General features: G+C 34.2%; 1 protein-coding gene across 1 annotated transcript; it reads right to left on the reverse strand.

Moving 5' to 3' along the window:
• Positions 1-517: 517 nt before the first annotated feature.
• LOC123527884 (eukaryotic translation initiation factor 4 gamma 3-like) lies at positions 518-22,875 on the reverse strand. Its single transcript, XM_045307596.2, has 10 exons — positions 22,645-22,875; positions 22,258-22,337; positions 21,262-21,418; positions 19,200-19,304; positions 11,994-12,129; positions 11,136-11,260; positions 10,693-10,912; positions 9,811-9,957; positions 8,447-8,514; positions 518-4,600 (listed from the first exon to the last, which is right to left on the reverse strand). The coding sequence occupies exons 1-10, from the start codon at positions 22,873-22,875 to the stop codon at positions 4,499-4,501; spliced, it is 1,371 nt and encodes a 456-aa protein (XP_045163531.2). The 3' UTR covers positions 518-4,498.
• Between the last annotated feature and the right edge of the window lie 3,510 nt (positions 22,876-26,385).

Genomic DNA, 26,385 nt, shown 5'->3' on the forward strand with positions numbered 1-26,385 from the left:
ATCTGGGTCATCACAAAGGTAAGCGTTTTTCCACCGAATTACATAAAGAAAACTTTAAAACATGTTTTTATACAATAGTGAAATGATTTTCACGAAGCATTGACTGGTAGTCTATACAAAGCTTGTTCAAACCTGGTCCCTTAGACCAAATTTGTGACCGCCATATGGGCCATTTCTAGAGCTGGATCTCTGAATCAAAATTTGTGCCCACCAAATGGGTTTTTGTGTTGTACGTAGAGTAACACAGGATGTGTCTTACAAAGAGTAACATTAGGAAAACTTTTTAACATATTATCAGCTCAAACAATAATAAATGAATGTATGAAATAATACATGAAGCATTGGCTAATAGTGTCAGCCTAAGTTCGTTAGTAGGGTCCTGTCAGAATCATGCCCGCTAAAACATTTCTGAATAATATTCCTATGTTTGAAGTCCACTGCTTATAGATAGATACAAATAGATTTATTTGCATATAAACATCATATTTTATCACATTTTAAAAATATCACGTAAAAAGTCACAATAAAATAAATCACATAATTACTTGATTACACTTACTAGTACATAGTTTATTACTGCATGTTATGAATCATAGTTATCTTACAGATACCTATGCCTACATAAAATCTAGCCCATTTTAGTCATAGCTGAAATAAATAAATAAAGTGTACTTAAAAAGATGTATATATGCAGGATAGCCAATAAAGGTCTAAGACTTATTTCCAATTGGGTCCTCTTAAATTTGTAATAGAAATGATCTAGAAAATCTCAAACTAGATTACTAGACTGTATCATACAATAACGTGTTGTATTTAATAAATTAATATATTATAAATTTACGATATCCTAGCTACAAAACAAAATAAAATCATCTCTTAGTAGAGTATTGTCCTAGAAATGTTTCTTTACTTCCTTTTTAAAAGACATACATTTATTACTATCTTTAATATGTCCACGAAGAGAATTCCAGACCAGAGTACAATAATTATGCTAAAATGTGTTATTATCCATATAAGAACAGTTAGGACCAAAATTTAATATTATAATGAAACGAACGCTTACACATCATTCTTCTCTTACATTGGTGTTTAACTTCCCAATAAAGATATTAGGGTGTAAATTGTGTATGGATGAATCGCAGACAAAATTAAAACTAAATCATTCGGGATTTTGTTTATTTCAGTTCAGATCTGAGACAGAAAATAAAAGAGAAATAATATTTTTTTATGCAATAAATCAAACAAGATCCATCATCATATCTTCAATATACATACAAAGTAATAAATACAACATGTATGGCAAGATAGCAGATAATTATGTAAATAAAATTGTAACATTTTTTTCAGTAATTCAAAGGTATCAGTTATAACACAGCTTTAGGAGAGACAATTTGGATAAACCACTATTTAAACGTACATATCATTGCAGTTAGAGTCTATCTATTTATAGTTACTTCCTTTTTCGAAAGCTTTACAGACATACGTTGCGAGAGTTCGCGTATCTTTATTATTTTCATTAATAAATAATTGAAAAAATTTAAAATAACTTAGATGATGCCAGAAATACTTCATGATATACTGTTTTTATAAATCTACAAACTCCTGACTATATATCATCTTTTACGATTCAGAATTAAGTAATCGAACTTTGAGCCTTTATGGACATAAAAGCACTCATCAATAATGATTACTATAGAATTGATATGTTTCAGTGTGATATCATCTAAAAGGGAGACAATTCAATATTTTCATGAACCGTGTGTGAAGAGACACAAACTGGCTCTCTTATCGATGAAGATATGTAATTTTCTAAACAGGTAAGATGTAAAATCTATCCAGCAACACAATTAACAATATTATATCGCGAAGTGTCATTTTCCGAACAAATCGACAATAATTAAACTTTATTAATGTGACAAATATATATCTAAAGACCACAGTAATACGAGCCTTCGGTTTCAAGACTTGGACTGCTGTTTCATCCATCCTTTCCTTTAAATATCAGACAAAACCATTTATTATATATACCAGACTATAGAATGGATAGATTTTAACTTCAAGAAGTTTCTCCTACCACTTGGATACCTTCTGGTTCAATACAAACTGCAAAAGATAAGCTACCCGTGCGCATACTGACGTCATAATCTGAGATCATAGTGTATTATGAGCGTTTTTTAATTCATCTATGAAAATAATGCAATAATGTCAATAGTAGGCAAGGAAAACTGATTTAACATGATTGAGTTAGACAGGTATTTTCCAAACCCTCGGGACTGCCTGAATAATAAACCTCGCTAGCGCTTGGTTTTACATTCCACATTGCCCCTCGGATTTGGGAAAACCTTGTCATGTAAGATCCTTATATGCTTAAACAGTTGAATAGGATTTAGACTTCCTTTACATTATTTCACCTGCCTATATAATTCATTCATGCCCATTAGGTTAACAATAGCAAGAATATTAACGAAATAATAAATAAAAAATCTCATACAGTGCTAGCTGAACGCACTGAATAATAACTAGAATTAGTTGCAAGAATTCCACGCAGTTAACATGCACTGACTAAAAAACCAGAAAGTGAAAATGTTTTAATAATCCGCCTGGAGTCAAAATCATGCAACGCCACAGGTAATCTAATCAACATAGTTCATTTCTTGAATTTAGACTCTATTTACTAATACACAGTTTATCTCACAATTGTTCAAAATGACCGAAGTTGCTTCAAGAATAGTTATTTTTTGATACCATTCTTGGGGCGATTAGCCCCAGAGTTTACAATACAGTTCAGATTCTCTTAATACCGTCTGCCTACAAGCAACCAGTAAACAATCGCCCCCGAAATAGTCCTAACATTTCAGCAGAACAGTGATAACATGTATGGCATATCTATCTGTATAGCTGTCCAAAATACATAGAATACTATAATAATTTCTACGTGATTCTGTAAATGATTATGTCATACAGCTCTCTGTTATCCGTTCAGATAACATTAGAAAATATTACATAATGAAGGTAAATTAATTCGACCCCTATGAATGAAATATCCGAATGAATAACACTTTTTCGTCTTTGGTAAGGTAAAACTCAATGACAATACACACACACACACACACTGTGTAATATGAAGAGATACAGCTAATAGATCATGCGAAATGTAAGATGTATCTAACAAAAATATATACAATATTTCTAATTAAAATTTTATCGAAACACTTAGATATTGTTTATGTTGATTTAAATGGAAACGGGATTCCAGCAACCACTTCGTTATAGCTGTGACCTCGGTCTATAAATAGCTAATCAAACAAATATTACGAACTCAACCAGACTTAGTGCAGGGCCCAGTTGTTCGAAACTTTAGCAGGCGATTAAGCTAACGGTCGATTAATTTTTAGAGTTACATTTCGACATTTTAGAAGACTTATCAAAACATATTATAATTTCAGAATCATTAACACTCAAACGTCTTTCCAGTAAAATTCAAACATCATATAAGTGGTTTTAATCATGCTTAATATTTTGAATCAAAATTTAACAGGCGGTTAGTTTAACAGCCGATTAAAGTTTTGAACAACTGGGCCCAGACTGGTTCCGAGTACAGTTTCATTCATAACAAACGTTAATATATTTATACTGTGCATTATAATTATATTTTTAATAAAGGTATACCTTTTACTAGATGTGATTTTGCATATAATACAATAAAATTTATAATGAGCATAAAATGTGTAGAGTGTGAAAGGGAAGCATAAATTTAAAAATCGATTCTTCCAGATCGGTTGCTAGGTTCTAGGGGAGGTAAGCGTTGCGTGGAATCGCCACAGTAACGTGAGAAGAAACAAATGACCACATTCTACGATTTGTACACCGAGATAGCTTACATGTTATATTTTTGCTGCAGAATAATTTTTACATTTACAGTAGAAACTATAATATTATCTAATTTAACGGCATTTTTTTTAACATTTATATACTAAATAAGTTCATTTTATTCTACATTCTGCTGAATGTTGAATGCTGAAAGCATACTGTAAAAAGTGTTTTGTCTCCAATTTGCTTCAGGGATGTAGATAAGCGATATTTGTTTAAACACTAGTTTTAAACAGTATTTAAGGTTATATTAAGGCCGTCAATTTTTCTTCTGGTGCTCAATTTTCTTAACCATAGTATTAGGGAAGGAACAGGACTAGACCACAATCGTTAACAGTCAGGTTGGTAGCGGGATTCGAACCCAAAATTGGACTGGAAGATAATCGCCCCATCAGTAGTTCAGCGCTTTTAATATACGCGACGGTTTTATACTCGCCAATATTCGCGAAAAATGCCACTCAGCTTTTTTTTCCAAAATATGCTTGAACAGTTATCTGCATTATATCCTAAAACACAAAAAAAACACGTTTCGTGAATTGTTAATATCGCGAATGAAGCTGAAAATCATTAAAACGCTAAATAAAGCCTGCGTAAAAATTGCTAAGTCTTCAGTATCCAGGTTCCTGTCTTAAAAGCTGTCTTCCTCGTCCTCTCGTAGCCATGTGAAGAACTGAATGGCTTGTTTTAGACACATATCCTTTCCTTCTGGTTCCTCCTCTGACTTCTCCCACTGAAATGTAAGTGATTTTAAGCGCATCGTGTCAAACATAATTTACATAAATCGAACAAAACTTAATTCAGTTTCACTCATATAGTTTCATGTTTAATTCGGCGGAAGACATTGACAATGTCCAATTTACACGTATATTTTGACTCTGTCATTCTTATTTTTTAATACATTTTTCCTTGCATGTCAGACCACAAGACATATAGGTGCCGTTCTGACTAGCCACCATGATTTGACGTTATTTCTCCTATATGATTTAATGCTTCGTTTGAATATCCAGAATTTACAGATAATATCTAAAAAATGACAAGGTAGTTCTCACGCCATTTTTTTCAACCAACGGAAGTGGAATAAATCCGGCTTGGCACTGAAAACGACATAATCCGCGAGGATTCATTCGGTTCGGTACTAAAATGAAATAGTAAAAGGAAAGAACACGTTTTATTTTAATTCTTCTATTATTTGAAGAATACTGTATGCAAGAAAAAGAATCCATCACTAGCTGAAGATGCGGATGTAACTGTTTTTGCGATAACTCATTTTCACCTATTAAACAGTTACCCTGTAGCCAGTTATTACAATCTGTACCTTCGACCAGCGAAAGATTCTTTTAATGTGAGCTCATGATCACATTGTGATGCTACTAAAACCATAATAAGAAACTCACAACCTGCCACCAAAAATCGCAATGTATACATAAGATTAGCATACTCGTCATTAAAATAGCATAATTATATTTTCTCAGATTTTCTATGCAGAGGACTGTAATAACAATGCATAATACATATACGCATACAGATTTTATTTTACCACAGGCTGCGAAAAAACGTGAAAAATAGACCCTGATTCGAACATGAAGACTCTTAAAAAGTAAAAAAAACACACAATTAGTCTATTTCTTAACGGGTTGTTCATAAAATTTCATGACATCATAATAACCGTAAGCGTAAGAGCAGCATTCTTGTCTTGTAAACCTTCATATCAAAGACGTGAAAACTGGTACTAGCAGCTTCCTCGCTTAGCGCTCAACATTGAGGGTACAGTTTTAGGACTGGGCTGTCCGGTGCAGTATAATGTGATGGGTGGGATATCATGTCACGTTTAATATACGGGGTGATAATTTTTTTGAGGTAGCTCTTTAAACTTTGGAAGACGTACAGTGGTATGCTGTAAAGCAATATTTCGCTGTAACAAAAATGACCGTACTCTGAACCGAAAGTACGTGTGATAAAAGAATTCTGATCAGCACGTGGGTTTTGTGTTTTGTGTTTTACATTTCAAAAACTAAATGAGCCAGTGCCTATTATTTAGCAACATTGTCTTTATAGCAGAATAATATAAAGACAAAAAGTATTATAGAATGTGTTGGGCTTGAGTTCAAAGTTTACAAATAAATACCATGAGTTTTTATATAATTTTGCTCCTTTCCCCTATAAGTGTGATACTTTTCTGTATGCAATAAAAGCTTTTTCATGTACATTATGTCTACTAACTAAAAACTGAAGGTTCTATTTCACCTGCCCACTATTCTTTTACAGTAAGCCCCTTTTTGGTTAGTTTGACTTTTATAAAATTGTTTTTCAAAGCGGCTCTGGTTTTCGGATACATGTATTCCTTTCATTTCAGGCTGTGGTTATTGGTCATTTATGTATATTTGAGGTGTAATAAATATAATTTTTCAACATGGATACCTAGAATTTAGTTTCACAATTAAATGGCTTTGAATTTTTGTTAGATGTGCCTTCATTTTTGGGTTTGCGGATAATGAGCTCGCATAGTACTCCTAGTGAAATTTTTGTGACCTCTCATCGCAAGCCCGTCTGTTCGTTCGTCCGTTCCTTTATATTCACTGAAATCGACATCTTCTGCGTCACAATCGAACATACATAAAACAGTCACAATAAACCTTAAAAACATAATTTCTTTCCAATCTATTTGATACAGATAGAATATTTTAAACACTGTGAACTCTAGGTGGGCCGGTGGTCTAGTGGTAACACGCTTGACTGCCAATCCAGAAGTCTGGGGTCGACTCCCGGTCCAGGCACTGGAAATTTCTGAGATGCTCTTGAGTCTCTCCCACCTAACTAGAGGCCTGTACTGGTTCTTCCCAGGAAAGACGGCTTCGCGTGTATCGGTGCTATACGCTATACACCGGGCACGTTAAAGAACAGACTGTCTATTCGCAAAGAGCTAGGCTAAGTTAGCCGGACACGTCTGTATCTAAAAAAGGCCAGTTCTCTCTGTCTATACTGGGGGCTTTATCTCACTCTGTCCCTCTGGTCAGATCGCTCTGTGTCTGTACTAGTAGAGGATGAATTTCGCGCCCTGTGTGGCTGCGTTTACTGTATGTGAAGCGCCTTTGAACGTGTTTATCATGAAAAGGGCGCTATATAAATCTGGTATAATAATAATAATAATAATAATAATAATAGTAATACGATCAATTTAAAACAGTCCTTTAGCTTGAACCTGAGGCTGACAATAACAACAATCAATTCTCATGCGCGCCACACAATAGACTAAAATGTACCACAGAGCAACTTCTTATGTCTTTGCTAAAAGTTATGCCAGCGTTTTTATATTATCTGTTTTACATGACTTTTTACAAAATTTTGAGCGAAGTATGCCTCGTCGGAGGATAAAGAAAACTGTATTGATTATACACAAATCGCAGGTGTTTAGTAAATGTGCACGATCTATTTTGTGTTGCCCTTCAATATTTTTTACCTGAAATGTTTCCTTTACTTTTATCACCCAGTTTATGATATTCACGACCAACAGTATATGACTTAATATGTTTCCAATATAAGTTCGCACTTACTTATTACTTTGATATCTACATGAAATGTTGGCATGTATTTGATCGCATTACAGGGAAGTTTGGAAAACTTTAAGTAGGATTTTTATTTTTAGAAAGGTTAACTTGTTAAACATTGTGACGTTAATAAAATCCTAAAATCTTGTCACCAGGCTTACTTAATTTTTTCTGAGACAAGAATTGTTATCCCTAAATATTGGAACATTTTACTAGTAAAAGTTTAACTTTTGTTTCGCTCTCATTTTTCACTTTGCTTTTGATAAGCTTATCTGTTAAGCTTATCTGCTCCTCACTAAATTATTGTTAAATTAGATCTAAATGCTTTATGTTTGTCGGAAGCTCTTGAAGTAATGTTTGTACAGTACATTACATTTTTATATTATTATTATCATGTATATTTATAAGAGGGTTGGGAGATTGCATGGAAATAAAACTTTTGTTTTGAAATATAATCAGTCAAACTAAATGTGCTTAATGTGTTTTCACTTAACCAAAAAGGGATTTACTGCAAACGAAAATGGCCAGAAAATGTGGGGCTTTCAAGCCAAACCATCACTTGAGGTGAACAGGCATATTTGCAAGGAAGAACATTTATAGCATGCAGAGAAGTGTCATATTAATAAGGGTAAAGGGCAAATTTACGTCAAAATCAGAACATCTATTTGTGAACATTGCTTGTTGTCCGAAGAATAAGTCGACTAGAAAGACAATGTTGCTAAAGAACGGGCGTTGCGCCACAACACTGGCACATTTATTTTGTGAAATAAGCAAAAACCCACTTACAAGTTAAAATTCCTTTTGCACATGTACTTTCGGTTTAAAATACGGCCATTTTGTTACAAGGATACATTTCGCACGCTCAATCCTTACAGTGCACCACCATACGTCCTCCCCCTTGACTGTCCTCATTGCTACAAGTTGTCCTTTATATGACTGAAGAAATGTTTAAGAAGACGCTTAACCCAAACACACAGTCCAGAAGTGTATCCGCCATTTCATCAGAGAAATTTTCATTAAAAGTTGCAAACCTGAAAAAATACTTCCTCTGAAATGATGTCCTCATCGTACAAAGTGTCTAACAATCCCCGTAGTACCCCTAAAATCGGATAAGATATACGATGTTAGTGTTAACCTGGGGCATAGAATGATAGCCTGTCTAATATGTATTTAGCGGGAAAGAGCATTAACTTTGAAAAACAACACATTTCTTAACTAGTGAGCGTAAAATGATACAGATGATTTAAGGATGACGAAGTGTTGGAAATTTTAGCAACATTTCAAAATATAGATCTGGTTTATATGAATGTTATCTCAGTTACATAGAATAGGCTACAATGTAGAATTTTGCAAGTGAATGAAACAAAATAACTGGAAAATGACAAAAGTTCTGGATTTGGAATTTTCTTCGAAGACTGCAAACTATAAATAAGCTTACATACATACACAAACACACACAAGGGAAATAAAAATTAGATCGAAGTGGCCAAGTGGTAACAAAGTCTGACTACCAAACCAGGGATCGTTAGTCGAAGTCCCCGCTCCACCAACTAAAAATACCAATTTTGAGACAGGAATCCCGTGTATGGGTGCTTTATACCTGGTATAAGAACCAATCTGTACCTTGCACTTTCCTCCTACTAAGATACTAACAGCCATCTGGAGGAGTCGCCCGTGGCGACTATAGATTTGAACCACAGGAATGTGCAAAGCCAGAGTCCAAGTTAAATAAACGAAAGTTCAACGTTGCAGGGTCAGTCTCTGAGCAAGGTGACTGTAACTGCATGTAATTGCGATGCAGTCAGGGAAAAAGATATAAATACTCCGCGTAAAAGCTAAGAAATAAGACCGATCTGGACAGAGAGAACGAATCAGAGGAGTGAAGAGAGAGAGAGAGAGAGAGAGAGAGAGAGATGTCTAGAAGTGCAGTTGAGAAGAGTTAGATTAGGACAATGGAAGAAGAATTACTGAACAATACATTATAATGATAGAGGAGATCAAGTTATAGAGTGGGAATTGGAGGGTGACGGTGTACGGAAGATTTAGAATGACGGAGTTGTTCGGTTACAGAAACACAGAACTTCAGGCTTAGACGAACAAATTCAACGTGGCTTGAAACATACTCTTTCAAGAAGCTGGTGTATAAATTCACATCTGAATTGATTCTTACTATAGTTCATCTTGTAACACAAACACCGTGCGTGTTAACAAATAAGTGTTGTCTTTCATAATTTGCGAAAGGTGTGTGGTGTTACTATTTGAAAGAGAGCAACATGCCTTACGTCGAGAGAGGAAGCTGTCAACTAGTCTGTACTGTTATGAAATCCAGAAACACGTGTTACGTAAACTCACCGCTATTATACCACTACATACTATTGAAAAATAAGATACCTACCTTGAGGGTGTTTCAGTTTGGAAACCAATGCCTGTACTGCATAGAGAGCCTGAAGCTCCGAGCCAAAATTGTGATGGAGGTATCTCTGTAATAAATCATTCCTGGCACTGATCTCCTTTGGTGCTAGTCTCTCTTTGCCTTTCTCACCTGAAGTGAAAACTCCCAGTAACATGGACACGTATTTAAACTCTGAAACTTAGGCTTTAATATGTCAAATTTTCTTTTTTTCTCTGACATTGTTAAATTACCAGAAAGAGTAATGAAACTTTGCATAGATATTCTGTAGTAGCTTATAGACAGCTCTGTAAAATTTCATTAGCATAAATATGCTATCAACAAAGTTATAACAACACGGATATTTGCAATTCTAACAAAATCGAGTCATCAAGCGTGGAAAATTAGTCAAACTGATCAAGTTAATTTTTAATGCAAAAATCGATTAATCTTGACTAATCTCAAACACAACACACGGTATCTTGAACTGACTTTTCTTGAAATTCTGTTTATACTGGAATTAAATTCATAATAGCTTTAAGGAAATTAAATTATAATAGAAACCCCAGTATTATGTCTTGATTACTATTAGTTCTGGTTGGTAAAGAAACTGTATCGTCTGAGTATTAAATAGGAAACAAAAGATGCCTTCTATAGGTTTTGTAAAATTCGTATATAACGTCTTGATCAAATTTAAGCTATTGCAACTTTAAACGTGAGAATGACTGATTTCTTACAAACTTAAGATGAATGTACCAGCAAAATACCCATGATACATATCTTAAATACATGTATTAAAATTTCATAGGCTTTTGAAATAATTTCAGCATCTGTCAGGGAATACAACCACAAATCTGTGTTTAATTAGTAACTAGCAATGGCACATACCTTTGATTGCACTATAACATACAGCAGTCATAAGAGCACGTATAAATTTTGCTCCCCTTGTAGGATCGTCCACATTGCTTTCGATCCAATCGAATACGGTCTCATTATCTGCCTTGTTCTGCACGATGAGCTCGTGCAATTTTACTTCTATATCCGTCAATGGAATCCCAGTTGTGGGAGTGGTTAAGGCACAATCACCTCCATCTCTGTGTTCCAGTCCCTACATAATAGATAAACCGCGCTATATGTAAAAGTACAAAACCACAATATAAATATATGGGCTTCCTTGTTTAGAAGAAGCTATCAAAAAGCCCTTCAAACTGAAAAATAGCAAAACCTTTGTTTCAGTCTATTTCAATTAAATAACTAACTGCATTACAAGACAAAAATACCATGAATATTCATGTAAATAATTAAGACATGTTTCCCTGTAATCAACTCACTTTTGTTAATTTCATTGTGGATGAATCTATTGATCTTTCTACAGATTTGAGCGGAGTTCTGTTTACAACGACTGTGTTCCAACCATCAGCACCACCCATTTGGCCGAAAGGTCCACCTGTTCGACCTGTAATATAAAAGACACATATGAAACGATTCTTTTTTGTAACAGATTGCATCGAGTCTGAAACACCTCAGGGTGCTTGTTAATTGTTGTTATTATATCATCCAAGAGGACTTACTATATATTTGTGAAATGATTACATTTCATACAGCGGATATATCAAGATCTGTTTCAGTAATGAGGAAAAGTGTCTTCATACAAAAAGTACAAGGATATTGTCATCATACACAAATCTTTATGCAGCATTTCCACTCATTTTTAAAAGTAAGGGTACATGTACTCCCTGCTTTTGCAAAATAGGGGTACAGCTTCAAAATCTGTGGGGAACACTATACGGCACATCTGAAAATTTTCTATTTAACTAGTGAAATTTGCATATACATGTTTTTTATGCAGACTTGTGTACTGCTTTGCAGCAATGAGTATGAGAGATAAAGTAAAGCATTAATTTGATTATACCTCAGGTACTGAGGTAACAGTGTATTAAATACTAATACCATTTATTCCCCTTCAAAATACCACCAACATTAAATCGCCTCTATTGGATGTACGCACGTATTGACTGTACAATATACTGACTAAAGGTTAGGGTTAGGTTTAACATAGGTTTAATAGAGTACATTCAATGCGTACGTATACTCAATGTGGGGGAATTAATGCCAGCCTTCAAAATACATGCACCTTTTTATATTACATACATGGAACACAATGAACTACTAATTTATTATATACTCACCACCTCTCTGAGCTCGCTGCTGCATTTGATTTTGTTGAGAGAGTAAAGCTTTTACTTGGGCTTCCTGAGCAGCCTCCTTGTGTATCTGGTCTATTGTTTTTGGGCTGTTGTCAACACGGCGGGGCACCCATTTGTTCTGAAATACACACATTTATGACAGTATCCATTTTACGGATGATTTTGTGTACCATCACTACCGTGCCAAGAGTACAAAGCTAGGGCATACATATTCTTGGTAAAGCTGCAAATCTTGAGTTACTCATGTTTGTATATACAAGATCTATTTCAGTAACGAGGAAAGTGTCTTCAATCAAAATGTAAGACAGGGATACCATCATCATTAACATCTATACACTAATCCATTCATCTGTTAAACGTAAAAACATTCAAGACTAGTTTCAGTCATAAATTTCATTTTGATTAAGTGACTGATGGCCGGTTGCAGAAACAGATCGCCCGATAACTAGCGGAACAGGGTTGCGCGGCGAGTTGAGTTATCTACCTATAATCTCGAGATTATCCTAGAGTCAAACGGGTTGCGCATGAAATTTTAAAGTCTCCCTAAGTTGAGTAATCGATGATCGGCGAATCATGTTTATTAAAACATTTACATGTATAGTTGGTGTATGCGCATACACGGCATCAATGTGTGGTACTAGTAACTACAACGGTAGCCGTGTGTTTGGATTTGTCCAATATGGCCGCTTAAACCAAAAAAAAAAAAGTACCGTCATGTAAGTTCATACATATATAAAATACGTCTTGCTACGTTTCATTACCAAACTCTGTTCAGTGACACTGGTAATGTCCAAAGAAGTAATCACCGGACTGACATGGCGAGTGGAATCGTATTTAGTATAAATATATCTTATAAACTCATGGAAATTGTTCAATTTCGCGTCAGATGTTCCAAGATTTCATTTTTATTATCTATAAAATCAAACTATTTGGACTAAATGGATGTTAATATATCATATGATAATCTCTAGTATAAGTATGTATCAACTGTGATGTGTACATAGCACCTAAGCTTCAAAAGGACACGAAAAGTAAAGTATCATTAAAACATGAATGTAACGGTTTGGGTAACAAGTATACACCGGTTTGGATGATTGAATCTCTTTGGATGTTTGCGGTTTGGACTAACACTTTTAACTGCTAATTTTAAAATAATGTTTGTTTTTAAGTCATGCTTTTATATTTTACAAAGATACATGTTCAAATATGTTTTCCGGCAAACAAAGCATGACCATCAATCATTTATTTTAAATTATTTTAAATGTAAATGCTTATAAAATAGGGGTGTATAATTTTAAAAAATACACTAATATGTTGATCAATATGAATACTATTTTTTTCTAGTAAGTTTTATCAAGCTGATGGTATTGCTAACAATTTTGAAACCAGAATTTTCATTCAAAAAATTATGAAATGAGTATACACATATCCTTGCTAATGACCAGTAAAAAAGTGTTAAAACTGAGCAAATAGTCAATGCATGCTGAAGATTGCCTCAGTTCGCTACATATTGACGCACACCTCACAAGTAATATTTGCTTTAGCGATTGCCCAAATAAACATCTTCGTGGAAGGCATAGCTCCATGATCTGTTGGAAATACGTTAAGCGACATGTTTACTATACTGTATAGTGGGCTATATTCGCGGACGTTTAATTTTCGCTATATCTGCGGTCAACATTGACAGCGCGAAATCTAAACACCGTGAGTTTATGTTACCGTGAATATATATATATATTTCACCAAGGGAGACCCCTCTTACAAACTTTAATAATTCTTACATTTTTACTTGCCCTGACAAACATAATCCCATAATATCCGACATTTTCGTAAACAAGAATACACGTAGGGCCTAACACCAAGACCACAAGAACCAAATGTGAAAATACCGAAATTGTACGAGTACAAATTGTCAGGTGTTTTGATACATGATTATAAAGGCTTGGTAGACACGGTGAGATACTAAATTGTATTTCTATTCGTCTTCATTGTAATTGCTCAATTAAATATAAAGACGAGGATTTTTATAAGTACGTCATAAGAAGCTATTTATGATGTTGTGTTTCGATACGTGATTAAATATTGATAAAACAGTGTTGAGATTTTATTTCAATGCATTACAGAACTAAATTTCGCAAAAGTGTTGACTTATTATTATACGATATATGCGTGTGTATTCAGACAACAACGACAGACTTACCCGCTTGTTTATTATTATTTGCATGTCTAGTAAGAGTGATCTCCCTTTCTGTTGTTTACAGCCAATGTTTATAATTCGCGGTCGAAGTAGTTTTCGCGAAATAAAGACACCGTGATTTCAAAACTCTTCAAAATACGCGAACATTTAGCACCGTGAACATATCCCGATATACAGTCTAATGTTTACTATGCAGGGCTAACACACGATTGGTACACATTATCACCTTTCAGTATGTACTAACATGTTTACATCCCAGTGGTGGCTTTGCTATTGACAGTGCCAAGATGTTTGTTTGTTCCTTTCTTCTACGTTAAATATAAGATTTATTGTATGGCTATATATTTTGAGTAAAGTTAAATAATTTTCACATCTATGCATACACTGCTGTAGGCTTTCGCGCTTTTTTTCCTGTTGGATATGTTTCCCTTTTTATAATATCTTTTCTCAAGCGTAGCAGTGAACTTTTCCAATATAAAACACCAGTGGGAGGGAGGGGAAGTGCGACGAAAAGCAATGGTTAGCACCATTCATCTTTGTAGGAAATTCAGACGCACAGGCCTATTACTAAGTAAGATAGACTGCAAGTGCAAGAATACATACTATTGTTGATTATGCATGATTTTTATTTCAGTAGTAGGGTCACATTAAAAGCTTTGTTTCCTGTCTCCCGGCCTCACATTTCTAAACAGAGCTTTTAAAAGGAAATGATTCACTAGCTTGTTTAATAATATACTGACTTCCGTTTAAATTTTACGGCTGTTTGTATACATTTCGATGAAAAATGGCAAAAATCAAGTTTAATAAGGGCCAATAAAGATCGACTATTCAAATGCCATGTCACTAAAGAAAGCTAACTGAATGAATCAATATCATAAACACTTACAAAACGGCCAGGAAGTTTGTTAAGACATATGCTTTAGTCATAAAAACTTCACCTCTTCTGTTGCTAAATAACACTAAGATACCTATTAACATACATGAATTTAACCATAACTTGCTGAGACAAGTCAAAATAGCGAGATAATCTTTTTGAAAGAAAGACATGATAATCTTTGAGCCTTTGCATTGCACGTCGGATAATCAGAGTAAGCAAGAGAATCTTTGAGCTTTTGCATTGCATGTCGGATAATCAGAGTGAACAAGTGTTTGAAGTTTCATTTCATTCGTAAAAGTGGTATGGTGGTATGTGAAGTACCTGCTTACATACCAAAGCAAAGCTCAATGAAGCGGCATTACTCTGCAAAGAAGTTGGAATCAGACTTGCTCATCCATACTTTGCATGTTAGATCCTCACATATAATTTATTTTAACTAATGATTATTGAGATGCATGCGTACGTACAAAAAAAGTACAAAATTCAATTTAGTGAATTGGGAAAAGAGTCATACCTTTGTAAAAATAAAGCAAACTAGAATTATAGAACATTTGTATTGCATGTCAGATCATCACATTGAACAACTAGTTTGAATAAGTTCCCACTATAAAATCTTACAAATAATTAACAAAGAGATGCGGAAGTCGATACGATGCGTGCAATAATCCTTTGTGTTCTTCAAGTAGTCGATGTAAATTATCTTATGGAATAATGAAAATAGCTAATGTGTACATGGGTTGCATTTAAGTTATTAGGTGAAAGGGCAAACAAACGTTTTTGTTTAATTTGGGCCTATTTTCTAAGTATTTATTAATTCCCTCTTCTAAACAAGCAATTGACAAATGTGATAAACAAATGAACATTTATTGTAAAAGAATTTAAATCAAATCAGGGTTTCGAAAACGAACGACTTGGATATCTAACCAGCCTGGCACTCAAACGTTCTTACGCTGCTTTTTAAAAACTCGTTTTACCTACCTTTCAGGATATATAGTGTTTCATTTTGAAAATAGTCCATGAAATAAATTCGTTATTAAACGTAACACATATTTCTCTAGGTACAGTGCCAATTTCGAACCGTTTAAACACATCTCTTATTTTTAGCTTAGATATTTAGTTTTATGACCTTCAGTTTATTTCTTTCCCTAGATTTTAAGCAATCCATACAAAAGGTTACCTCTTATATTCCAGAAATGAAAGGGGATAAATGTGATTGTAAATGGTTTTATCAAGTTTCTTAACCGATTTTTCGCGCAGGAATGTGAATTAAGTTGCTGTCCAAACCGGTGCATATACTAAATCCGAACCGTTAACTGCTTTTCAATTACTTGTATCCAAACCGTTACGCACTTGATACATATGATTGACTTACGATGGTATGTTTTCGCAAAAATACTATACTTTCACATTAGAGACCGATGACAAGATATGTGAAAATGTTTCTTCTTTCTTCTTAACTGACTTTTTTGATGATACGATTGCATGAGAGGTTTGATAACATCATTTAAAAGTTTCGTTTTCGCTTCTTGATTCCCATAATCTGCACGTTTTATGACTCAGTAATTAAAACTGGATTAATCTGATCTTTTTATATAGAATAACTTAAACCTTAGAATGAAAACTGAAAACGGAATTAATCTTTATGTAAAAATATGTGTTTAATCAAAGAAAACATCAAAACTTACATGATGTTTTTGACATTTGTTTGCTCGGGAGAGGCCATATTGGACAGATCCAAACACACGGCTATCGGTGTAGTTACCATACAGTGGGCATAGCAGATTGAAGATGCACAGGCAAAAGGGCATGTTAGCTTCTCGTTATGAGAAAGAAGTTTTAAGAGAACCATAATATCATAGAAAGCAAATGCAACAATACGTAGAAACTATTTCAAAAGGAGGATGTCTGGAAGTAGATAGTAATATCATTATTAATTTATATTTATATCAAATTTCTATCAAGTTCCTAAACATATCCAGGTAATCAAACACAGATATACTTTAAATTACCTCATGTACAATTGAAAACAAACCATGTATATAAATGAAATATGCTTGGACACAGCGATAAACCTACTAACAACCAGGTTTGTACAAGAACTGTCCACTGAGAAATCATTACCGTGAAAATGTCGTCGTGCAACCAAGACTTATCTTGGCCAAAAATTGTAACGGTTGCCTAAGAAGGCGTTTCATGCAACCCGTTTGATCGGCCGATCATAACACTAGTAACTCTTACTTAACTCTTGCTTACAGTTGTCTTGCAACCGGCCATGACAAGACATCTTTGGTATAACATCCTTGAATTTGGTAAAACAAAACCTACGCGATATAAAATCATCTTCTATATGTGACGAAACATTTCTTCCCGAAGTAAGATTTCTAGTTCATTTCTATACCCATTCACTTTTAATTACCGACATCAATTTATTCCAACATTTTCTTCCGGGAAAAACAATCTTCTTTCGCCATATTAAGTTTTGGTTAATTTTCTGCAGGATTCTTGAAAATAATATAACAGGTAGTTCTTCAAAACTTTTCCAGTATTTGTTTTTGCTTCTGCCATCAAGAATAAAAACGTTCATAGAAAATTATCCTAGATCATAGAATGCTACTAATAAACTACTGAAGAACAATATGGAAAGTGACAAACCAACTCAAAATGATCCTTTAACTTTTTACTATCTTTACAAGTATCATTTGAAGGAAGGCCAGTTAAAACCTGTTTTCATCCGGATTTGATTATATCAATGTAGGGATAATACACGTTTTTTTGTGTATTAACGTCTGCAGAAGCCCGCGGGATTGTTTGTGACCGAGACCGAAGGTCGAGGTCACAAACATATCCCAAGGGCTTCTGCAGGCGTTAATACACAAAACAAACGTGTATTGTCGCTATTCTTGCATAAAAAAAAACATTACACGACGACTAAATGCTATGTTTTCATATGTGATGACTTGACGATTCCGGTACATTTTTTATTTACCATTCTTGTTGTTCTTGGAAACGGTAAACATGTTTTAAATATCCATAACCGGTGCACACATAACAACAACACTACTAAAAGCGTGATTTGAAGGTTTTTGAGCTTCTTATTTTTATTTTTAGTTATTACAAACGTTACATTACACATAATTTTGCATATAACTAAACAATTTGATAAACAGAAACACAATTATTTTAAGAATAACAACTTTACATTCGAATTATTTTGAGTACGAACAAACAGAGTACGGATGAGTACGAAGCTAGTGACTAGCTTTCGAGGTTTATTATATGAATTCTGCGAACAATCAGGTTTAAACAAACCGACTGATACTTACAAAAATCATTAATATAATACCTAAAAACGGACAATAGCACAAGTTACACGCGATTATAGAAACAAGATGCAGATGCCGAATATCAGTCTGCGCAGAAACACATACATACGTCCCTGGCAAAGCATTTCAAAAATAAAAATCATGTATTAACAGCACGTGAATTGCCTTGTTTGCACACGATTTTTCTCCCGTTTATACATGGGCGGATCCAGTGAAAAAAGTAGTTTTTATGCAAGAAGTTCTATTAACTCCCCATCACTTATTTTTAACAAATGGCAGCAGAATAAAACAGCTGTATAAAAGAAATCATGTACTTTTAATAGTTAAAACTTGTTCATAATTTAATTTGTTTTCCTTATTCAATTAACTGACTTTTGAACATCTTTCCCTATATTAAAAATCTCTGTACACATATATCAGATCTGTTTCAGTACCGAGGAAAGTATTTTCATACAACAGTAAGATAGGGATAACGTCATCATACACAAATCTTGGTAATCTCAAATTTTGCACTTTGCTCACTCACCTGTTACAACGAACAATGCATTTTGTTTTCTTAAAACTTAAAACTGGGCTATCTATTTTTGTTTTATTTTTATTCTCAGAGAATGGCAGTATTCAATTTTTTTTCAGAATTTCAAAATGGGTCATCTAATTTTAGAATCTTCCTAAAATGGCCATTAGGCCTTCTGTACATTTTTTCTAAAGATATTGCGTCACTGCTAATCTGGAAGAATATAATCACCTGGCTGAAACTTTCACCTTTTTATACTGAGACGATCAACACTTACTGTTCTTAAATCCATGACATCCAGCAAAATAAATCGTACTCTTGGTGAAGTTTTCTTTTCATTGACAATTTTGCCAATTTGTTGAAAATACTGATTCATTCTTGGCTGAAAAGTAAAAGAAATCTACATCAGCGACACAATGGTATATGTCACATAAAATGGGAACATAAACAATGCGCTAAAATGATTTTAATCTGTATGTCGGTCAATCTGTATTCTGTGCAAATACTATCATGTTCTCTGTCAATAACTGACAACGTCACATCATTAATGGACCATCCAACACTCTGCTCACCTGTATGATAGTAACTATGTCATACATTTTACTATATTTATTTATTTATTTAATGATACCTTAAAACCATTACTGGTATATTCTCAAAATTTGGACAAAAACAGGCTTAAACGCAAGTACTGGTTTTTTGAAAGAAGTAGTCCTGTTTTGTCGGGCCCTTAAGGGTGTTTCTCTGGTTGCTCTGTCTTCTGAAAAGGCATTGAGTACATACGCTTTTGGTTCTTAAGGTTTGCTATTTATATATTTATACACGAGCATTTTGTGTTTTACATGCCATGCCTTTTTGTTTCCATTACGTGTGTAAGAGATTCACCTGGAGGGGATTACTTTTATTTACACTGTCCCGTGTCTTTGGAACATGGTTGTGGTAAGAGTGAGGTTGGGTGCACACCATAAAAAACAAAGATAAATATCAAACAGGGAATGTCACATACCAAAAACGCAGCCTCCAAAAAACGAAACCCACAGCACGTAGACGTGCACACCACTCACAAACACACATGCACACAGGACAAAACGAACAAAGGAACACAGTTGAGCATAGCCTTGGAACGGTCAGTGGCAAAAACACCACTGGGGAACTTAAGCCGGTTTATGGTGCGCACCAAACCTCACTCTTACCCCCTACCGGTACGGGACAGTGTAAATAAAAGTAATCCCCACCAGGTGAACCTCTAACACACGTAATGAAAACAAAAAGGCGTGGCATGTAAAACATAAAAATGCTCGTGTATAAATATATAAAAAGCAGACGTATGTACTCAATGTTTTTTCAGAAGACAGAGCAACCAGAGAAACACCCTTAAGGGCCCGACTGAACAGGCCAAATGACAGATATCAAAACAGTTCAATCCGGGTAGGTTTTAAGAACTGCTTATGATAGAGTCCCCACCCCCACCCCCCTCCCACTTTCGTCAGACACAATTAAAGAGGGAAGCGTAGTGTCCACCTGTAAACAGGTTGAACACTAAATATGCGGTTTGTTGGGTCGTAACCTCTTTTTGTAAAACGTTTTATAATTTTACCAAAACAGTTGGAAAATTATCATGACCCAAGATCTTACGAAGTTTGTAAACCACATCACCATAAAAAATGGGTTTAGAAATACCTTGCCGCAGAAGTGTCTTTAAATTACTATTGAATTTTAAAACTGTAAATCAGAATTACGATAGTAAAATTAAGCAAAATATATATGCAATTTGTAATAACGGTAGCCTTGCTAAAGAAGTTTATTTGTAATATATTGATTGCGTTCATTGAAATCCTTGACATAAATACACGCTCTAGCAAACCGAATTAATAGAGAAATATATACCCCATATGAGGTAGCCTGAGGTATATCCCCATCCAAATGGGGAAAATTTACAATACTGAAAGTAAAATCATCCCTCTTGTCATAAAATTTGGTATGTATATAACCGGCATAAATAGAGAGATGTAAATCTAAAAATGAAGCATCAGTATCAGTTTATGCTCCCCAGTGGTGTTTTTGCCATTGACCGTTCCAAGGCGGTGCCCCACTGTGTTCCTTTCTTTGTTAGTTTTGTCCTCATGTGTTGGGTTTTTGTGTGCTTGTGTGTGTGTGTTTGTGGTGTGCACGTCTACGCGCTCTGGATTTCGTTTTGGGGAGGCTGCGTTTTTTTGGTACGTGGCATTTCCTGTTTGATATTTGTTTTTGTTATTTTTTAAAGAGGTCCAACTATGTTTGAATTTTTCTTCACTGTTTCTCATTTTATACTGAATAGAAATAAGACAAAAAACATTTACCTTTGCTTTATCTACATCTAATGTTTTTCCTATAATTGTGAGTAGCTGACATAAACACTCAAGTTTCTCTGGGTCTTTGGTGCGTAATAATTTGAACACACAATCATGCATTACATTTTCGGTCAACATTTTCAATTTGAATAACTCTCCCATAAACCTGTAAATAGAGTAAAATCGTTCAAACATTCACTATGTGTTTGTTTTGTTGGGTTCAACAATACAATCTTATGTCGAAAGGAATCTTTTAAGCTTTTTATTGTGGCGGTAGACCCGATTGGCCGCTCCGGAAATTATTATGAAGCAAGCTTGCAGTTGGGAACCAATGATCGTTTGTGAGGAAGCTGGATGGTTCTTTCACATGAAAAGAAAAAATCTTTTTTCGATGTTGGTTTTCGAAAAAAACAGAAATATGAGGCAAGTCACTTAGTACCATTCGGTCAGGGAAACCCTTAGATATTTTTCACAACTAAATTAATATTATATGTTTTGTTGTGTTTTGAGTCACACTTTTATGTCATATTTTTACTTTCGAGCATTGGATGGCGGGGAAGACACTTGGTGCTCCTCTGGTCATTATTGAAAGAAGTAGTTCAGTTGTTTCTGCACATCAATTAATTCTATTAATTCTATACCTCACTAACCAACAGCGGTGAAGGCTACGATTTTGCCTACTCTGCCATGGAGGTAGTTTACTTTCTAATGAGGGAAACATGCTATTTGATATGATAGGGCAACTAAAACAGAGTATACGTATATATACGGAATTTTTGCAAAGAAGTTCAGACAGCTATACCGTCACGTTCCTTTAGCACTAAACAAAGACAGTCACTATACAGAAAATGTCATGCAAAGGCCTAAAACTTGCAATTCAGCAAGAAAATCATACTGGAGTCAGGATTGTCACTATATATATATATATGGATTGACTTCTTCATAATAGAGCTAGGAACAGAACCTATTTTTTACAGTTCCTTCCCTTGCCAAAAATGTTCTTACCTAATATTTCCTAATGATCTTTGTTTAGCTTTAGATTCCTCATACTTTAATTCCTTTTTCAACTTTTCTTTCTGTGCGTCCTGTAATGTCATGTAATTAATACAGAAAGTACAGTGTCTTCGTGCATGGAATAATACTCTTTAGTAAGTCTGTGTTACATTATTTGTTTGTGAGAAAGGAAAGTGTTTTGTTTCTAAATTCAAACTTAAAGTATCCCCGATTTAATCCAATGAGAGTATAATTCACTTGCTCCATCACCAACCCCATCCAACAGAACAGCACCATTTCTCCTAATTGCTTTAGCTTTTATCTTGTTTTGATAGACTTACACGGCTACTTTAACGAAACAGAAAGAACCACTGTTAACTACTTTGAATTGATACTCACATCCTCTGCCTTCTCTATGTCTTTCCTTTTAGTTACAAACAGGGCTTCTGACGATGTATCCTTCTCAAATTCCCTCTGACATCTTGTCAATAACACAGCTCGAAAATTCACCATTTCTCCTGGTTTAGAGTCCGACTGAACTTTGAACTGCAATTCCAAACAAATCCCATTAACAGCCCTGTATTGTGTGTAATAGCGTGTTTTCACATTATCAATGTTGACAATGATCATATACCTGGTCACAAAGTAATTTGGATTTGTAACTTCCAATTTTATAAACTCAGTTTGTAGACCAGTCTCAAAACTCTAGCATCTCATTTCTTGTTTATGCGCATTCATTTCAATTTGACCAACAGAAGCACATAAAACTCCAAACTATTCTTTAATATTTCAGGACGCCTTATACACATCGCCAGTCAATAGTTTGCGCTATTGTCAGGTCTGTTGTTCAGCATTAGATGTTGCTGTGTTAAAGTCCAAACTTAGAGAAAAGCAAGAAAATTTATTTCTAATGTCATAATGATAAAACACTTATTGAATGGATTGCTAGTACATGTATAAAACGTGTATCATAACTTCGGTATAATCCTATATGCCAGGAATCATTATTTATGTACAGTGGCGCTCCCGATAAATTTCCGTGCTTTCGGGAAAAGAGACTGTATATGTTAGGTAAGTGTTCGTGAAACGATAACCGTGTGCAACAAACGAGAAACGTGTAAATGAAATACGCATGCGCATCATTAAACGAGAACCGTGAAACGAGAGTTTACTGCGCCTGCGCAGCGAGAAAAGAAACGATAACCGTGAAAAATCTGAATCGTTTCATTCAATAGAGACATTATCATCTATTACCATAGGCGGTTTGTGTCAAGGTTGAATTTTTGTAACAAGTCAATAGAATCAGATTTAAGTGATCTCGTGAATTAAGGAAATCTCAGCGAAACTTTGAATTCCCTCCAGTTCACTTAAAATGTGAACGATAACTATCAAGGAAGCAAATTAACCACAGAAACGTAAAGAATATACTTTTAACAATATAATCAAACGTTTTATTTTCTGAACATGTAACCTTCAAATTATTTTTTTCATCGTTTACATACATTTATTTTATTCATTAGTTAATTAAATACGTTATAATTTATTGTTGTCTGCATAATTATGTCAGTGATATATATTTCTCCGCTGATATGATTTTAGGTGACTTTAACGCACATTTAGCCGATTGCTGTATTATTTTGTATATATGTATTTTAATACTTATGCACTTGTCACGTTAATAACTTATTTATTATCAGCGGCATAATTCCACATTTCAATTAATTAAAGCCTTAGAAAATAAGGTTTAAATTTGTAAATTGCGTTTGCTGACAATTAAGGAGACGTAGATTTAATCAAATGATCTGCTCACACATACTAAAAAGATATTTTTTGCCAGTAGCGTAAAATGTCACAGAGGGGTGGGGTGGGGGTGGGGACGTGAATTGAATTAACGGTGTTCAACGGATTCGTAAATAAATAATAGTATAATGTTCAAGCTTTCATAATGACATAAACTTGTCAATAATTTGTATTGTAAGACAGCTGTGCCTCACATGTTGATTAGCCCGCCCGCTTAGCTCAGTAGGTAAGAGCGTTGGTCTACGGATCGCGGGGTCGTGAGTTCGATCCTCGGGCGGGGCGTATGTTCTCCGTGACTATTTGATAAACGACACTGTGTCTGAAATCATTAGTCCTCCACCTCTGATTTATGTGGGGAAGTTGGCAGTTACTTGCGGAGAACAGGTTTGACTGGTATAGAATCCAGGAACACTGGTTAGGTTAACTGTTTGCCGTTACATGACTGAAAAACGGCGTTAAACCCAAAACAAACAAACAAATCACATGTTGATTCAAACAATAGTTAATTATCTGTAATGGGCATGAAAAAGATTAAAGTCATAAAATTGTTAACGGATCCGAATGAGGTAATAAATCATTTAAAAAAAATTGCGATTGCGAGAATGAAATTAAATTCGTATATGCTAGATGTTTTTTTTTTCTTTCTTTCTTTTTAAGTGATGCATATAATTATTATGTAACAATGATTATAATATTCTTTAACAATCTGACTTAACAGGATTGAAGTTACACTTCAACCGAATTTGCATCCGTTCGTTTCATTTACCTTATACTTTCCTTAAATGTCAAAGCGCAGTTTTCGATAGAACAAATAAAACATGATGTGGGGTCTGCTTTTTACTGTTGTATTACCTTCTTTTGTTTTATATTAATGTTCTTTTTATAGTTTGCTTGGAAGCGGTTATTCAATAAGCTATTACGTCAGAGTTACTGACACGTCAGGATGACACCACCCTTTACTTAGAAAGGGAAAATAAAAACACAAATACTGAATAAATTTCAAACCAACCAAATTTTTACTTTTCTTTCTTACTATTAGTTATTGACAAAATAGTTATCTAATTACATGATCCAAAAGTTACATTATGAAACAAGGCAAAATCACTGTTAATGATAGCTAACCAAGTCTGTAAAATGTGATGTTGTATAGAAACTGTGGCAAAGCACACTAAGATTGCTGTTAAAATAAACAAGTTAAACAATACATTTAATCCTGTTAAAAAGAAATGCCACATACTGTTTGAATAAGTGTGAAAATAGTCTTTGTGATTCTGTGCTATTACATTGTTGTTGTGTAGCAGCAAGCCTTATCAAAAAGTTACTCTAATTATGAAAAATATCTAAGTAAAGAATCCAAGATGGCTGCCACTTAAAACAAAGGAATTTAATCTTTTAATTAATTACTTAATTTAAATTTAGCTGTAAATCAATAAAAATTATTTCAGTAATTTTCAGTATCTCTAAGGTAAGCAAAATGCCAAACTTCCTAAATATTATCAAATACAATTCCAATGTTATATTAAATATATTTTCAGAATAAATTGTGTTTGTTAAAACTTGCATCATTATCAGAATAAATTGTCTTTGATACCTATTGCTAATGTGATATATAACCACGTTTTGTCACGTGACTCCGTCTGACAGTTGAACTATGATGTCACTAAGACGATTGTAAAAATACTTGTTTAATAGAATGTGTAAAAGAACAATGATTGCTGGACCACTATTTGTCAGTTTAAGGTATTGGATCCCTAATAGTAATGTTTAAAAAATGGCATTTGCTTGGTATATTCTTAACGGTGACCATGTTTCGCACTGTGCTGCACATTTTAAACAACTTTTACAGTGCCGTTTTATGTAAATTTTGTATAATTTATAGTTTTCCTCAAGCTCAAGTAGAGACAAATTTAAGTGTGATGACCACTATCTAAAACGTTGGCAGAGAATTCATTTCAGCATTAATGATGATAAAAGAAACATCAAACTATTGTTACACAATTATAAAACACAAAATAAAACTGCAAATATAATTTTTTCTAGGGTGCCCCAAGTAAACAGATTTAATGAGACAGATTCTAACTCCAACATTGAAAAATTAAGGCTGAATCCTGTGGGGCTGTTTTGAATTTTGCTCACTTCATTCAAAAATAACCTAGAGGCAGAAGTAAAACCTACCTGCATTTCTTTCACAATATGTATTCTAAAGAATGAAGGCAAAATAGAGTACTTTTACCGCATGTAACTCAGTGTTTTAAAGATATCTAACTCTACCCCTCCTGATTAAGGAGGTAGGATACCTTGTTACAAGGGTAAATTCAAATTAATTGAACCGCAGCATGA

The sequence above is a fragment of the Mercenaria mercenaria genome, chromosome 14 (assembly GCF_021730395.1).
Source record: "Mercenaria mercenaria strain notata chromosome 14, MADL_Memer_1, whole genome shotgun sequence".
NCBI lineage: Eukaryota > Metazoa > Mollusca > Bivalvia > Venerida > Veneridae > Mercenaria > Mercenaria mercenaria.